This window comes from Ascidia mentula, chromosome 4, assembly GCF_947561715.1.
Source record: "Ascidia mentula chromosome 4, kaAscMent1.1, whole genome shotgun sequence".
Lineage (NCBI taxonomy): Eukaryota > Metazoa > Chordata > Ascidiacea > Phlebobranchia > Ascidiidae > Ascidia > Ascidia mentula.
Window position 1 is genome coordinate 15,420,417 of NC_138569.1, and position 17,597 is coordinate 15,438,013.

Below are 17,597 nucleotides of genomic sequence, written 5' to 3' on the forward strand. Positions count from 1 at the left end.
TGGACACAGAAGAGCCCGGAGTGGCGATCAAAGGCGACATGCGTCGAACATTTGCGGCAAATAAATCGCCCACTGCTCCATTCTGAAATTTAGTTCTGAAGTTTGTGAAATTGTAATTGATTATGACGTTCGTGATTAAATTACCTACTCAGGTTGGATTTTGAAATAGGTCGTGAGTGTTGGTACGTCACGGTCAGTCTTCAGCCACGGTTTCACATTGTTTCATCACTCACTCTTTTTCCCTCATGACGCGAAAACAATTAAACATCGGTGAAGACGTTGGTAATTTCTTCCAGTGACATCATATTCAGTTACAGTTAGATCTGACCATGCCCCTCTCAGGCAACCCCGGCGTAAATTCCAGGATTGAGGCACGCGTCGACTTGTATATTTTCGGATTTATGGACTCCCACTGCGTTCGCAGACGCCGGCATTAGTTGGCTAGCCGCAGGTGATCTCTTCCTGCAAGAATAATGGCGTTATCACGATCAAGCGTATCTGATTTCACTAGTACATTAAGTTGCAGGACCCGTTTGACACCACTTACAACATAGAACTGGATGGAAAAATTAACTTGTTCGTTATGTGGGGAGTACGGGTATATGAAAATACTTCCTCTCACAACTCACGTTAGCCGGTTGAATTTTTCACGCTGTGTACCTTTTCATGGCCACCACAATCCGGCCTTCTTTTATCACCATTGTCCGTTCCACTGGCCTTTCAAAATATTTTGACAACCTCATAGGCGAGCGCTGCGTCCAACTCTCCAAAAAACTCGGACGGAAAATCGTTTCTCACGGCCGAGCGAGGTATGGACATCGCAGTGGAGAAGACAATTATTTTTATCAAACGATGCGATCAGTACGATAGCCGCAAAGCGGTGACCGCGATAAGGTCGTATTTATTGTATAAACTCCCTGTGCGCATAAAAAACAAACTCCGAAAAGCACGATTGACTGGACGAGACGTCCCACACACAAACACTACATATACCACTCGTGTGTATTAGATCTGGTGACAAGCCGGGTGAGGATAATTTCATTCACGTTAAACACAAAGTGGAGGTTCATAAACATTACTGATAGTGCCAACAAATGATCTTAGCAGATTATCAGGGTTTTCTTTTTGGCAAACAGGCAAATTACTCACATTCTTTGGATTTTTCACACGAATTTTTAGTGCCATGTAAAGGTCTAAGGTAAAAATGTCACAAAAATTCATGATTTTCATTTATCTATTGGGTCAAACATTACTCGTTCAGCAACATTTGTCTGCAGGCAAAACTGTACAGTAACAAAAGTAACTCCTTTAAAGTCATAAAAGCAACGTTAGCCGGACTGGTTGCTGAGTATTGTTTAGCTAAGGATCAGCAAAAGGAGCGACAATGCTGCTTCATGCGCTATAAAATCAACGTGAGCACGAAAACATATAAACCAGGAGAGATGAAACAACACAGGATTCGGAGCGTGCATAACTCCGTGAAAAAAATTCGGTGTAATAAAAAAAGCTAAAATATTTTGCTTGGCACACAGGAATATATACGGGGGTCTACACTGAACGTGACGTCAGTCACTCAAACTAAAAAGTACAAAAATAAACAGGTTTCTGATAAGGGAACAAATCATATTCATGTCGACCTCTTTGCTCTAAAATCATCTTGCACAAAAACAAGGCACATGTAATGTAAAATTTACAAATAAAACACTTAGTAATGTAAAACATTGAGAATTTGTGTCTGTGAATGTGTCAACAAACGCCTTGTAGTTTGGTTAAATATGAAACAGCTTGTTTCAGCAATCCAAACGATGGGTAAAGGAACGTGTTGGCGTTTTACTGCGTGGAATTAGGAGGTATTACGTGAAGTGACCAAACTTATACTCACAGTGCAAAGAGAAAAACCAAACCTAATCGTTTCCTAACGATTGTCAGCAAAATTAAACTTTATAGAGCAGCGCGAATAAATTACCACTAGTGCAATATAGTAAAGTGTTTACGCGAACAAAACTAACAACAGAATTCATGCAACGGGACCCAACATCCGCCATTGCCACGATGACGATTTACGATCGTGTTGTTGCTTTACAATCCACCTGAATTCACCTCTCCCTCTCCGGGCGCATCGGAGACGAACTTCGTGGGCGACTGGAGGAGTATCTGGAAAGTGTGAAGTGAATGCGTCGTTAAACTGCCAAGCCAGATGTTTGTGGGACAAATATTGACAGTGTTTTGTCTAGCGAAAAGTGTATCTAATCACGTTGTTAACATCAGTTTCGCCTTCGATTTCTCGTCACCGGGAAATGGATAATATAACACGAACTTAACTTATTGGCAAGCAATCCTGGCTCGTTTTGATGCCAACCAACAACCTTTGCGCACTACACTAAAGTTTGTGCCATTTAAAACGTTATACCGAATTGTCTATCTCTACCTTATAGCGTTTCAGACAAGCACAGCCATCATAATCCCATCCTGAGAAGGGATTAGAAACCCGAAGCAGGAAACTCGAAAAATTTGAATTTTGCGGCAAAGATATCGTGAGCGTGATATTATCGAGATCGCGTCGGGTATCGCAATGTAATACGCGGTCGGGTGCCCTTGTCTTGTTTATAGGAGAATACACAACGCAGATATTTGATTAGGTGTAGTATGTGTTCGCTGTAAACTTGCCAAACCACCATCGTCGGTAATTTGGTTTCAAGGCGATTTTGCTGAACAACAAAGGAAAAACGTTGTAAGTTCCCCTTTATGGATCACCAGCAAAGTAGAAAACCTTTCAGTGGCACTAGATAAGTTTATATATTCGCCACAGAACAAATTATTTACACCAGCGAACAGATGCTGCGTGGCTCCCAATATTTACAAACCATCTCAAAGATGCTCATACGTTTATCTACAGGACTGGAGCATATACAATTCTAGCTCGAGCGATCGTTACGTAAAAATGCCAGAACTGTGTTACAGAGTCAGTTACAGAGTGCTGAAAGCTTCAGACCATGATGTGTGACGCAAAATGCCAGAAACCACCATCTTTGCGCTGTTCGACCATAATGTCATCGTGACTAAGTTGTTTAATTAAAACTTGTGTCGGGATCCAAACATACCCGTGAATAACTGGAGAAGATTCAGAAATTGTAACTCTCTTGATCGGTGAAGGGGATCTCCCGTTATCCATCCTAAGGGGGCTCATGTTCCGGGATTCTCGTCTCCTCGCCCCGACCCTTGGTTCCTCCAAATCGGCTTGCAACGACTCGATGGTGTCTTTGTACCTGAAGGAACAGAGTGTGGGCGGATTAGGAGAAATCTAAAATAGAATGTAGATGTTTTACAACTAATCGGTGTTGAATTTCTGACGGGAATAATGTTGGAAAGCTTCCCGGGGGCGTACAATCATATCCGCAGTAGTACGTGACCGCTACAAGTTTGCAGACGAGACTACACTGAGCTTTCGGCCAACGAAAGCCTGTAGTTTTTATTTAGCTTTTGTTTTTACCCGGTAACGATCTTATTAATCCTTAAATATAGATATTCTGTACATGAATATACGTTGTATATTTTACCAGCTTTATGTGGTCTACCATGGATAAATCTTTTGATATGGAACGCACTATTACCCAAAGTCAAATTATGAACAGATGATTGTTACGGTAATTCGTCCTTAAATCGTGTAAACTTGGCAATGACCAACGTGGTAACTTATTTTTCATCAGACCAGACGTCGCCTGATGACGTCAGCAGAGGTTCGTTAGTGGCTCGCGGCGTTAATTCGACGGGGGATTATTAATCGCACTTAAAAACTGGACTTAATGATAATTATTAAGAAGGCGGGACGTTCAAGTGTCTCGAAGTATTCGAAGGACAAATTCAAATAAGGGTCTTATACCAAAATGTGGTAAAGTTCTCATATTTATGTGTAATTGCCTTACTTCATGTAGCGTTCCTGGATACGTTCCCTTTCCTTTTGAGATTCCTGTCAAAACAAAGAGCATGATTAAAAATGTCGCCCAACCACCGTTCAATAAGTTAACCCAACGAATGAATTATACTACGTCAAAATTGCGCATAAATTCAGTTGTGACGTCTTTACAGCTTAAATTTGGAACAACACAGTGTTCAATCTGGGGTGTTGCGCAATTACTTTCAGCAACAAAAAGTTTCTACTCAGTCTATAGCTAATATACATCTAACCCGCGCATGCCACTGACCACAGGGCAAACGTTTTAAAATAAAACAAAGATCTTGCAATTTCAAGTGATGACTTCACCCTAGCCCACTTAATATTATTTAGAAGAAGAATTTAAGGAAACGATTTGTTTTAGGGCGCATCCTAAAATCTCCGTTTCTGGACGTTTCATGTCGAATACCCCAAAACTGCACTGCCAGAGATGCAATTTAAGGTCATAGTTTAGTTTCAGAGCAGTACAATTCAAAATCAAACGCTACAATCTACAGGAAAATCAAACCAACAGAAAAAGGGAACTGCGTCTACCTCGACGTCGACGCTGGTAAATTTGTTGGTCAAGTCGACGGAGAAGTTCTCCATCAGTCGGAGTTTGCTCTACGCATGCAACAAACAACAAATCACAAGGTTGTGGTAAAGTGCACGCAAACTCCACTGTGTGAAAAGTACTGAAGAAAACATTGAGAGACGGAGGGCGGATTATGGATATTTTAATATGTTTGTTCAGAGGTTGAACTTATAACGTCTAAACTGATTAACGTACATCAATCTAACCAAAAACACGTGGGAGAGTTTTGAACGTGATGACGTCATATAGCAAAAACATTTGTTCGAGTAAAGCTCAATGAATTAAAATTTAAATAATCTTATTTTTCAATATTTCGCTGATGCATAAGGATTCAGAAATGTTCGACTCCAAAATAAACACGGCACCGAGAAATCGTCAAGTCATTTCGTTCCGCCATTTTTAAAAATTCTTGAGTACGTACGGTTGTGGGATGTGGTTGTGGCTGAGTTCTCAATTACAACATTCCTCAAGCAAGCATGCAATTAAGGTTCGGATTACGGAGTGGAAAGAGAAAAATCAAATTCCAGTGAGCTTTCGGAGAACACCGCGGAAGACGCGGTGACGTATTGGTGCGATCACGTGACACAGTAAACAACACGCGGTCGTGGTGACTTTTAAACGTAAACAGATTTCATGCCAATCGAAACTAGTCGGGAGGAAATTTAAAATTAAACTTTAATGGGTTTAAATGAATGCGTTATGTAAATTTTCACATACATCGAAGCCGACATGGATCGACTTTTGCGAAATGCAAAATTTTTATGTGCAATACGGACATAATTTGCCGCAAAATAGTAAGGTAGTGTTAACAAATGCCAAATCCAAGTTACCAAAAGTGGATACCAAGCAAAACTTTCACAAAACACGCCACGCATTTACGTTCAAACCACGACAAGAATGCTTCACAACTTACATTCTCCAGATCAGTGGTAAGATTGGCGACTCTGTCTTCTAGATCGTGGACAATCATCCTCGCCTCCTTGTTCTCGAGAAGCAAAGCTGTAATTTAAATAAGTCGCATACTTTTACCGTAAGTTAACACTGTAAGTGGGCTGCGGCAGTTAACGACGAGGTTGTTTTATTACCGAAAAGCTCACGGCAAAAGGAAGAGACATTCCGCCATACAAAAAATTTCACATCTCAAATGTTGCTTCTAAGAATTAGCCAGCGTTGTTGTGTGTTACGGGAACAGCTTAATGATGAAGATTAGGAATAAACTTACATGTTTTCTCCCGACTCAAAGTGTCAACCAACTTGTTTTGTTCGGTCACTTCCGACATAAGTTGTCGCCTGTCGTCATCCATCGACCGACACATAGTTTTAATCTGCAATGATATCGTTTACAACACCCGTACAGTCTTTACTCCCAGTATTATTAAGCTGGTATAAGCGGTACAATTAAGTACAATCATCCGGCTCTGCTTTATCGTATGAACGTTAATCACCAAAGTTCGACAAAAATAGGTTGATATTGTTTTGTTAATTAGCAGAAAAATCAATGTGGTTCAAAACGAAATTGTCAGTTCCTACTTTACTTAAATGGTTTAAAAAGAGTGATTTATAACCAGTGCGAGGCAACTTGCAGCTGTGATTTCAAACAATCTGCAAGGAATGCATGTGTGCCAGAAGGAAAACCTACGGACCCTTAAACTTCGATTTGTGAGAAGGACATTAAAATTAACAAATCACCTGTTCCTTGTTGCGATCCAACTCTGTAATCACTTTCATTCTGTCGTGTAGTTTTACCTTCAGGTCTTTCTTGACATTTTCCAAGCGTCGCTAAAATAGGAATTAATTTAAATAATGGTTGGACACTGCTAAAAGAGCGTGTATATAGTACCAAATATACTTTTCCCACAAATCTTCATAGTGTTGTATATCACATTTTCATTTTGAATTGGTAATTAAAGCATCAGTATAGATCATTTACACAAATCCGACAAGTCAGCAACAACACAACAGTGGAAGCGACAACCGCGGGGCATCATTTAATCCAAATGAAAACGAATGTTTGGCGTGTGGTCGGAGATGATCTTTTGCCTTTAACAAGCACGAACCTCAAGGTGTACTTTTGTTGACTTGGTTGCCTAACATAATCCACACATAGGTTGCCACTACAGGCCTGTGGGGCGCGATCGTAAGCATGGATTTTCGAGAGGCCGAGAGGCCGCGATTTAAGCCGATTTGTTCGTGACGGGCAGACGCGAGCGCATACTATACTGGTGTTTGTGGGGGATGCAAAGATGGCAAATTACCAATTAATACGTAACGCAGTCCGTTACAACACACTCACAAAATTATTTGAAAGATAACTTACCCTAAGAGAAACTGCCCAATTTTGTTGATCTCCCTTCGATTTTCGTCCTAAAGATTCTCCCATCGACGATCGCAGAGTGCTTTCATCCACTTCCAAATCCAGCGCGCTCTCAATGTCGGACACCTCCCGCGAGAGGGCGCTACACGCCTGCTCTAGCTCCTGTTCGAGGCGCCGAACTTGGTCACGTGACGTCAAGAGCGTGTCTTCGATTTGCTGGGCGCGGTTGGTTTCCAAGGCAACGTCGGCGCACTGGCAACAAAAATTACATAAATGCGGCGCAAAACTGGTCGTCGTTGGTACGCCATTACCTTGTTTTCGAACGATGACTTGATCAAGTGGTATTTCTCCCGAAATTTTCGGTTTTCGCCGTCTAGCCTCGAAGATTCCTCGCCGAGCAGGTTGAGTTCTTCTTTTGCTTTGGCGAGAAGTTTTTGAGCTTCGCGAGTCGCCGCTTTCGCCTCATTGGCCTCGATCTGAAAACAATTGCGACAATCTTACAGGGCTGTGTTATTGACAGGGTTACCATCGACGTGGACTACAAAATATGCACCCGTTTTTTTCTGTTAAAATATCGGATTTATGTCATAACTCCGTCCAATTTTACAGAAACTACTACTCATTCGTCAGAATGGTTGCATGGTTGACTTTTAAAGGGCGTTAATCTTAAAACGTCCAGCACCGAGCCATTTAACAAATAAAGCAATAATCACGTTTGTTAGAAATAAGCACGCAAGACACTGCTTCTGAAAATACGAAAATATCTTACATACAAGATAAAACCCTGGTTTATAGACAATAAAGCAGCACGCCGTACCTAAAGTGCTTACAGATGGAAATATGGTATCAAACGTCTTAAAATTCTTAAAAAAGGTCTCAAAAAAATAAAAAAAAATTTACCGATAGAAATTCTTAAAAAAGGTCTTAAAATTTATTGTTGTTTCTGCTAGTTTTTTTTTAGGTTTCGCATCTTCAGTTGCAGTACAGGCGTTTCATGCAATGCAAAAAATTATAAAATTAAATCGCGTATTTCTGTCAACTCACATTCACACGGTGAATCTCGCCCTCGAGAAAAGCCCTTTCTTCGTCAGCCTTCTTGCTCACTCTTTGAACTGCCTCCATTTTCCCAACCTCGCCCGAATGAACTTCAGAGCGGAGGTCTTGCATTTCGCGTTTGTGCGTCTCGCGCTCCTGTGGTCAAAGGATAAGTTGTGACGAATTAGAAATGACGAAACCCAAACAGTGCAGCGTGTATTCAACGCTCAAAGGTAAATCCTGTATAGTCTGAGTTACCATGCAGGCCAAAAAATACAGCTTGTACATGCAAAAAATTTATGGGATTTATTGCAGAGATTTGTCCTAATTTTAGAGGTCATCATCATTAATTACGTCAGGATTACGACGTTTTTATCTTTTTTCGAAGCAGAACTGCGAAAATTTGTATAATTTGTTTTTTCGGCCAGAACACTGTGTTGTATGGAGAGAATGTAGTGATGTAAACGTTCATGATTTCATCTTCAATATCACACTTTATAGATTTATAGGCCAAAGTGTTGTTGCCAAGTCAAGAGTTCTTGCGAAACCATCACAATTGGTCGCATTAATATGTGGTAATCCGCCACAAACCATCAAAAACAATTGAAATTTCAGCGCTTCGACGCCTTCGTATAAATAAACGAATGCTGTCGGTAACAATCGGGTTCCGGTACTTACTATTTGAAGCTGCTTGTGGACGGCATTCAGTTCAACTTTCATGGCGGTCAACTGGTTGTTAGCTTCTTGGCTGGACTTTTGTGCTTCGTGTCGGTCGCGATTTTCTGCAGCAAGCCGGGATTCGAGGTCGGCGTTCTGTATTTTGACGTCACGAAGCTCGCCCTGACAAGTAGACGATTGTTTTCACAATGTTGAGTAAGCTGATGCTAGTGCTTTTTACTGTTTGGTTGAAGCGTAGGCCGACCAAAAGAGGAATGCAAGCGGGTTAAAAACGGCACATGCGTTACTGCCCCTAAAGAACTCATGAAAAATTGAATTTTACTTTTATTTGAATTGTATGTGATTTAGATTTGAAACAAGTACACACCGTGAGTATATGACATTGTTGATAAATTCTTGAGAATAACCGCTTAAAAAAATAAAAGATTAAATACGGAATTGTAGCATGGACTGCGGTAGTGGCGTAGGACGTACCTGAAGATCGGCAAGCTGTTTCTTTGCAGCTTCGTACATTGACTTCGTTCCCTTCGCCTCTTCTTCTGCTTGAACGAGTCGAACGCTCGATGACGTCATCCTACAGACAGAACCATGATTCAGATTAAACAGTAGAACATATCTTAATATTTATGGGACTTGCTGTGAAAATTGTTATTTCCCCTAAAAGCCATACCAATGTTAGTAAGAATGTGGTAACACTAAACTACAACATTGGACTAACAATTTGTGCTTTAATTAAGGCACATGGAAACATTTTTCCAGAATAGGTAAAATAAGTGAGCGTAAAATATAAAAAAGTAGAAAAGGTAACGTAAAAAGCATAGTTTTAAGGACCGTAGTCGACTGAAGCCGCATATTTGTAGTCTAGACGGTAAAAAAGCCCTTAGTCGCTTACTTTTCCTTCAGCTCCCGCAACTTCGAGTCTTGCTTGTCTGCGGTTTGTGCCGCGTCATTGAGCTGACGCAGCAGATTTCGTTTCTCATCACATATTTGTTCGTTCTCATTCTCACGTCTGTGCAAGCGTTCCTCCAAGTCGGCACGTTTTGCCTGAAAAATAATGGCGCCACGTGGTGGATAAAGTCGTGGTTGATGGGCACGCATATCTGATAAGGGTTATTGGATATATATCCACCTAGTTCTTGAAGTACCAAAAATTTACTTATGTCACAAACTGATGCACTTACGATCAGATCCTCCATCTCCTTACGTAGGTTTTCGGCCTGCTGGAAAGCTGTAAACAGTGTGATACGTTACTTTATGGCGTTGTGCTAAGAGATGCCACAACAACGGCGCTTACCATTGTTTGCTTGTGTTTTGCTGGCTATGTTGTCTTTCACTACCTCCTCGCTTTTCACCGTAAGTTGTTCCACGTTTTCTCGCAACCTCTCCGTCTCCTTCTCGTGTTTGCGGCATTTTGTTTTCCATCTAAAAAGCGAATCGAATACATGTGGATAGATCACGGACGAGTGCAAATTTTGGAAGCTTACACAAAGAATTAAGACAAGTCACTACTACCGCTTTATGATTTTTATGGAAACGTTCGGACAATCTCGTTACATTAGTTGAAATGTGTTTCCTGCTTATGCTGCACAGAGAATATTTAAACAATAAAGTTTGGCTGCAAAGTACTTGAATACTCTGAAATAGAAAAGCTAAAACCGAAAATTTGCTGATTTGTATGTTTGTATACACTTCAAGTGAATATGAGTGAACAGAATGAAAGACTCACTAACAGGTTAGCTCACCAACAAGTTTAGTTTACATTGTATGGATACAAACATATGTTTCCAAAAAGGAGTGGATGTAAAACAAATGTAATATAGCGCATAAAAACAACAAAATATGTCGTGTTTGCCTAAACTCAAAAGTTCTCCCAAGGAAACAAATAGAGCGGCACGTTTCCATGACAACAGTGTCACCGGCGAAGTTTGAATCACACGGCGTGCGCTTTTTGAATCTGAACAATTCCAAACAATCAATCGTCGATCAATCAATCGCGGTACAGCTCGTTGTGTCAACTTACTGTCGTATGGTGTCCTGAGCCGCATTTCTCAGCTCTTCCTTCTCCTTCTCACACTCCCCTTTTAATTGCTCGACGCGACGCAAGTTGGTCACATGTTTTTCGGAGTCCCTAAAAAAGGCAAAATGGTTTGAAAATGTAAGCGAACATTTTGTCCACAATTAGTCACAAGAAAGAATGGCAAACGATTAACGTCAGTGCGATATAACATTTTATCGTGTGGACATTTTATTATTAATTGAGGCGTGACTTCGTTAAATAAGGAAGAACTTTGGAAGCCTGGTTTTGTCTTGATGAAAGGTACAAAATAAGAAGCGTCAAAAGTTAACACATAAATATTGGGAGCCTTTCGTAGTTTTCGCGGCGGAAAGTATGGCGGTAAACAATGCGATCAAAATAAGTATAAGTGAGGTTAAGATATCCTATCCCGGTACAAGCGGTATTGTGAGAAGACAATAAAGCGGCGGAATCATTGTCAACTTGGCTCACACCTGGCCTGATCTTTCAGTTTCCGTAAAGCATCTTCAAGTTGAAGTGAAAGTCGGTCTCGATCCCTCTCGGATTCATCAAAAGCTCTCTGCAGATCGTGGTGTTGGTTGAGAACTCTTGCTTGCGCTTGTTCTTTTTTCTCCAAGTCCTTCGTAAGAACCTGAAAAATGTTGGGAACAACATTAGGAATTGTGTGTAAGCTGCATACAGATGGCCACTGTTTCGACCTAAAAGGTCTCATCAGTGCAGCTGGTGTGACTATAAGACGACTTTGCTGACCAAACGGCCAAGCAAAGACTTCCACTTTGTGGTGACTACACAATCACCGTCATCCGTTGGGCACCAAACTAGGTGCAACCTTACGGAGAAAACAAGGTGGAAGCACTATGACCAAGCATAGCTCAACCAATAGTGTCGTCAGGCCCCGTGTCACAATAATCATATGATAAGCAAACATTAGGAATAATTGGAAATAGCAACAAGACTGTGAGAACAACTACGCTTTGTGTTTGCTTAAAAAAAAACATTTCATGCCATCTTAACCCACAAAATATGTGTCTGCGGACAATGTAATTTTGTAGTTTTGCTTGGAGGTTTTGCTTACCTCTATATGGTCGGAAAGTTGTTGTCTCTGTCGTTCACTTTTCTCCAATTCCCGTCTCGTTTCATCAAGTTGCACAACACCTGCTGACCGCTTGAGGGCGACACGGAGATCAGCGATTTCGTTTTCTTGTCTCATTCTATCTCTGTCTTGGCGTTCCGATGCTGTTCGGCATAAACATGGCTTGTGGTGATCGACAAAATCACACTAGTATCGCTATATTGTATATATGCTAAGATGCTATAAACAGAAAATTGTGGGTGTCTAACAAACAGTGCTTACTATTTTGTGAATAATTGCATCATTTTGACGATATATCTGTAGATTTTTTGCCTACGTCAATAAGGAAATTCACAATGACGGACAGCGCGATTACATTTTAATCTACGCATTGATTACTTTTCCAGATGCCCTTTACATGACAAACAGCCTCACAGAACAATAATGATTTTAGCCAAGCATTGGAAAAGCCGAATGGTTGTGGCAATGGAACTGATTATTTCCTTGCAAATATTGATGGCGGAAATGGTCGCGAGGATTGGCTACAAATGGGGAATGATTCCAAGGATAACATTACTACATGACCGCAACACAATTATTTACTTAAAATAATGCATATTGTAGAATAGCATATAGTGAATCAAGTCTGAGAACATCCGAGGCCGCGCTACCGTTTTAAAATAGAAGTTTGCCAAAACGGCATACACCTATTACCAATGAGTTGCTGAAAATTTTTGAATCGTACTTAAATACAAAAAAACATGTTTTTTTAAAAATACGATGATGTGGGAATGTTCTGATGTGCTCTGCGGAGCGAATACGGCTAGCGGGTCAGCGTTTGTATAAACCTGGTTAAGGCTATAGCAACTACGCTACAACGCCGTTCTGAAGGTATCAGTCTCCCTACGCGTAGTTGATACAACCAACAAAAGGCAGTTACTTGTTGATTGATCTGACAACGCAAATCGTTAGATCAAACCAATCCATTGTTTGCGTTCCCTGGTGACCAAATACACAAAAACGTCATCGGATACCTTCCAACTTCTGACGCGTCTCCGTTTCCTTTTCCAAATGCGCCCGCTGAGCGAGTGCCTGCTGTTCAACCTGATGCTGGAGGGATATGCGCTCCTTGTCAGAACGATTAATTAAGGCACGAAGTTCGCCTGTAATACGTATGCTTTTAACGAGATCTGTTCAGAACCCTGAACATGGGCATACCTATTTGTGACATAAGTGCTTCGCGCCCTCCTTCCGATTGCTCCAAACGCCTTCTTGTTGCTTCCAGTTCCGTTTCCACGGCACGTTTTCCGGCCTCCATTTGCAGAAAACGGCTCCGCACCAGTGAATCATCTTCTGACGGTCTGGTAAAACGACATTTTGATCGACAGGGGTATAAATGTATTTTATAAGAAGGCACTGCACAGATATTAGGATTGTTAACATGAAGCAAAGAGTGGCAATGTTGACTCCAATACGCAGAAAAAGCTATGGTTTTTGGTAAGGCACACATTCTTCTTGGCAAATTTTTTTCCCACAACTGGTCAAGGTTAACTGTGGAGTCTGACTCCTAGATCCGCCACTGTGTGGAGAAGTCAATGCAAAAACAAAAGGACAAATCAAAAACCTGGATTGGCTTCTTCGCAGCACATCGCCTGCAACGTCACTAGCAAACTGTGTGGCGCTGTTTTGGTCAACCTGCATTCCTCTTTCTATTTCCTTCAGGCGACGTTCCACTCTATCAGTTGCACTTTCACCCCGAACACTTTCATTCAGTTCCCTTAAAGATCTTCTGGTATCTGCTTGATTTCTGCAAAGAGACACAACTGCAACTACTATCTTTGCAGGAAAGCAAACCTTTCCGTACAGCAGAATTTAATACACAAATAACTAACCTCATTCTTTGGGATATTTCATCATTCATATCTTGTTCCAGTCTGGCTTGGCTGGCGGAAAGGTTTAATACCTTTTCTCTCACCTAACAGTTTTTGTTTTAAAAACTTGCATTTTTGATAAACAGTACCAACATCAAAATAAAATCATTTTCCAACAGTTATTGAATTTAAAATAATACCAGCATTGAGTATCTTCAAGCAGTAACAACGTAACAGTGCATGTGGTTGCAAAATTTTTGCCTACCCCAGAGGAATACAATTCATCATTGTTTCTTCTTCTTGATAATCCCAAACTGCTTGCAGGTCGCCTTAGACTGCTTCCTGTAACGAGATAAAACAAATAGTAAAGTATCAATTATAACAAACATACATTTTTACCTGTTGCAAAGTCACTTCCATAATCTTTGAGAGGCGAGGTTGGGACCCTAGTTGCTGAGGCAGATCGCTTGAACAAGTCACTCTCATGAAGACTCTTAGTTTGACCGGGTCTGGTCATAGTTCTTTTTTCTCTGGTAGTTCTTAACCTGCTTATTGAACCCTCCAAATCTTCTTGAAGCTTTGACAAGAATTGTTCAAAAAATACAAAAACTTTTGTGTACAAGTGATGGTTCAGTATTTAAGGTTTTCGTATGTATTTTGAACAATTTCCAAACAAAAGTTTGCTTGAACTACAATTCTGCTTTCGAACAATTTTTTAAAAAAAATACCATATGTTTAACAAAAAAATAATGCTCAAAATAAAATTGTGTCGCCTTTGTGAAAGTAATATATCAGTAGTAAAATCCTTACTTTTGTGAGAGCTGACATGGAGTCATCGTGAATGTCTCTGAAGTCTGAAAGCTTTGAATCAACACCTTGTAGATTTCTGGATGTATCTTCCAAGCTATCTGCAATCCTGTCCACTCGACGGCTTACAGAAACAGGATCAACGATTGTAACATGGCGACTTGTGTTACGTAGAATGCCTGTTGGTGGAGGTGATGGCAATCTTCTTCTACTTGATGAAAAATTTTTCAGTGATTCCTCACTCGAGGATGTGTCGTAAGTTTGTCTTTTTCGGGGCATAGCTCTGTAGCTAATTGCTTCAATTTATCAAACACTATAACATCTGCAAACCAACATTGTTAAAGTACCTATGAACTTATCTCCAAACACCCTTTTCAACAGTTTAGCTAGACAACTGTTAAAAAAATGTGAATGGCCAATAGTATCAACACAACATGAGACAACAGCAAAACTTAATTGCAAATGAATCTAATTAAAATGACCTTCAAAGTTTTTTTAGTTGGGTATAACTCCAAAGCGCTGAAAAAAGATCGCCGTACCAACATATAATAGCAACATGCGGTAACAAAACAGGTCAGCGCAGTTACTGATTTTGAATACACCGCTCTGTTGTGTTTGCCCAACTGCAAACTATCTTACCCGTCGTATCAAAAATATAATTTAACCATTCATTTATCAAATATTTTTTAACTAAGTTTGATGCTTTATGAAATAAAAAAAATAATTATATGCATAAAATATTAAAGCAATTTGACTGAAACTAATGCAAGTAAATAATGTATCATAAAAAACTATTGTTTTTAATAACACGGTTAACTGCGCAAAAATGGATGAGTGCTAGGTGGTGAGCAATGCAGTTGTGGTAAGTGGTAACTTTGCGGGCTGTGAAGTAAATAAATTCGTTAATTCGTATGGAGACTAACTTGGGGCTTAAAGATGCACCAGGGTCCCTACCAAGGTCCAGCCAACAAGCCAGATCGACAAGGTACGTTTAAATCTCATTTGCATGATGATCGTTCACGATTTTAATCTCAAACTTAGTTTCAAACATGTTCTCTGTTTATTTGCTCTAAACCAATTTCAGAAAAGAAAGAAGTTGTTCAACCAAGGAAATCCAAACTTCCGACGAAACTTATCCATGTCATAAACTGTGAACAGGGTGCAGTAAGAACTGTTAGATATAATAGTAAGTATATATCATGCATATGTGCTGGACATTAAACCAGACAATTTCACAAGATTGTGTCTAAAGCTGATGGCAATTACTGCATGACTTGTGGAAATGATAAGTCAGTAAAACTGTGGAGTCCAACAAGACAGATGTTGATCAAAAAGTATACAGGACATGGTTATGATGTTTTAGATGTTGCGGGGTCAAATGATAATTGCCAGCTTGCATCATGTGGATCTGACAAATCTGTCATGTACTGGGATGTTGCATCTGGACAGGTTAAACTTATTTTAGACATTCAATAAAAATTCATATTACTGAGTGCGAAATGATGGATTTTAGATTATACGAAGGTTTCGTGGCCATGTTGGCAGAGTGAATTGTGTTGAGTTCAATGAGGAATCTACTGTTATATTCTCTGGTTCTGTTGACTCATCTGTAAGAGCATGGGATTGTCGATCAAGGAAACACAGCCCTATACAAGTTATAGATGATGCCAAAGACAGTGTATCATCAATTCAAGTAAGAATTTTTCAAGATAAAATACCGTTCCAAAGAATCTGACCTTTTGACACAATTAAATTTTGATTTTTATGTGCTCACATTTTACTTTCTATGCAACTAGGCTTCATTAAAATATATACCTAGAAGCAACACAATAACATAACATTTGTTTTCAATACATTTTTAGCTCATTAGTTAGTTGTTTGGCTTTTTTTACACCGTTTTTTGATCATTTTATTGTTCAGTTGTGATAATATGTTAAAAGAGTGTTGTGATATTCACATGATCTTCATTTCAAACTATTGTGTAATCAAGCATAATGATTATTACAATAACATAGAACATTGTTTTAGGTGACAGATCATGAAATTTTGACTGGAAGTATTGATGGAAGGGTTAGAAGATACGATCTACGAACAGGATTCTTGCATTCAGACTACATCGGATCGGCAGTAACTTGCGTTAAATTTACAAAGGATGGCCAATGCACTCTCAGCTCATCACATGACAATTCCGTGCGACTCCTTGACGTAACTACTGGGGAACTACTCGGTGAGACTTTCAATTTTAAATCAGTGAGGAAATCATTTGACACGTTATCTCTTAGGCGAATACGTTGGTCACAAGAACAGCAAGTACAATATTGAATGCTGTTTGAGTCTTAAAGACGATCACGTCATCAGCGGATCGGAAGATGGCTCTGTTTATATGTGGGACTTAATTGACGCCACTGTCAAACACAAACTCAATCTACGTTCGAATCGAACAGTTCATTCTCTAACGCACCACCCCGAAGAAAATCAGCTAATTGTGGCTTGTGAAGATAAAGTGTATTTTTATGCAAGCGAAGATTTTGAACTTCCCGAAAGCAATGACCAACTAGCGTGACATCTATTGTTGTGTAGGCACATTTTTTTGCACTACCCTTAAACATGCTGATATACGAAGCCCGCTTCTGCTTGCGGGTTAAGGCATTGAATGCAAACTTTAGTTTCTTTGTTAAAAGTTTTAAACTTGCAAATTATTGGTCAACATAATACCATGTCAGTACAGATTATTTTCCCTAACTTTTTTGTTGCTGAATCCGCGATTCCAATCGCGAAAAACGGTATTCGCGTAACTGCCGGCGGAGACTATGCGCAGAACCGTTTGTGTTTTTGCTGTTTTGTTGTTTAAATGAATATAATTCAAGGACATTGGGACACTTTCCCCTTGTCCATACACAATCCCAGGCGTACATGTCAAAGTATTGGAATACGAACTCGTTTATGTATCACCTGGCGTGTCATGAACAATCACCTATAATTTAAATTATTTTACTTTTTAAAGCTTTGATTTTTTCACTTTCAAACGCCACGCGACAAATCAAACAAAGAAAATGGTACTGTTATAAAGGTGTGTGTATGTAAACATTTTCGGATCAAAATGCGCGATATTTTTGGTTTTTGGGACAGAAAAATTAACATGCTGTTGAATGTTGTTATACCGAACCTAAAACGTCAAACCTCAAGTCAGACTAAATCTACTGTTATCATTGCATTGACGATACCACGCCGGAAAGCCTAAAAGATTTTTGCTTTGTCT

At 39.9% G+C, this 17,597-nt stretch overlaps 3 protein-coding genes across 4 annotated transcripts in view; 2 read left to right on the plus strand and 1 right to left on the minus strand.

Annotated features, from left to right (window-relative positions):
• LOC145898888 (glutathione S-transferase 1-like) overlaps nt 1-17,597 on the plus strand; it is a 43,034-nt gene that overhangs the window by 14,779 nt on the left and 10,658 nt on the right. The gene's annotated exons all lie outside the window — the stretch shown is intronic.
• On the minus strand, nt 903-14,656 carry LOC145897531 (centrosomal protein 128-like). Of its 2 annotated transcripts, XM_082985860.1 has the most exons (25): nt 14,342-14,656; nt 13,931-14,108; nt 13,797-13,873; nt 13,553-13,635; nt 13,285-13,467; nt 12,879-13,021; nt 12,695-12,823; nt 11,664-11,824; nt 11,062-11,219; nt 10,574-10,681; nt 9,848-9,975; nt 9,735-9,781; nt 9,446-9,597; nt 9,028-9,127; nt 8,554-8,715; nt 7,885-8,031; nt 7,152-7,316; nt 6,844-7,092; nt 6,216-6,305; nt 5,749-5,851; nt 5,440-5,525; nt 4,487-4,555; nt 3,924-3,967; nt 3,102-3,266; nt 903-2,154 (listed from the first exon to the last, which is right to left on the minus strand). In XM_082985860.1, exons 1-25 carry the CDS (start codon nt 14,615-14,617, stop codon nt 2,097-2,099), a joined length of 3,261 nt encoding a protein of 1,086 aa, XP_082841986.1. In that variant the 5' UTR covers nt 14,618-14,656; the 3' UTR covers nt 903-2,096. The 2 variants fall into 2 exon arrangements, with proteins under 2 accessions (XP_082841986.1, XP_082841987.1); XM_082985861.1 differs by lacking the exon at nt 4,487-4,555.
• Nucleotides 15,182-17,488, plus strand: LOC145898378 (WD repeat domain-containing protein 83-like). The gene is made up of 6 exons (XM_082986813.1): nt 15,182-15,323; nt 15,423-15,524; nt 15,591-15,787; nt 15,852-16,031; nt 16,367-16,565; nt 16,621-17,488. Exons 1-6 carry the CDS (start codon nt 15,275-15,277, stop codon nt 16,899-16,901), a joined length of 1,008 nt encoding a protein of 335 aa, XP_082842939.1. The 5' UTR covers nt 15,182-15,274; the 3' UTR covers nt 16,902-17,488.

Coding starts and splice junctions, on each gene's coding strand:
- LOC145897531 (XM_082985860.1), bottom strand. CDS start 14,617: ATGCCCCGAAAAAGACAAACTTACGACACATCCTCGAGTGAGGAATCA. Junction 12,824..12,878: donor AGCACTTATGTCACAAATAG/GTATGCCCATGT, acceptor TACGTATTACAG/GCGAACTTCGTGCCTTAATT. Junction 3,267..3,923: donor ATCCAGGAACGCTACATGAA/GTAAGGCAATTA, acceptor CTGTTCCTTCAG/GTACAAAGACACCATCGAGT.
- LOC145898378 (XM_082986813.1), top strand. CDS start 15,275: ATGCACCAGGGTCCCTACCAAGGTCCAGCCAACAAGCCAGATCGACAA. Junction 15,525..15,590: donor AAGAACTGTTAGATATAATA/GTAAGTATATAT, acceptor TTGTGTCTAAAG/CTGATGGCAATTACTGCATG. Junction 16,032..16,366: donor ACAGTGTATCATCAATTCAA/GTAAGAATTTTT, acceptor ACATTGTTTTAG/GTGACAGATCATGAAATTTT.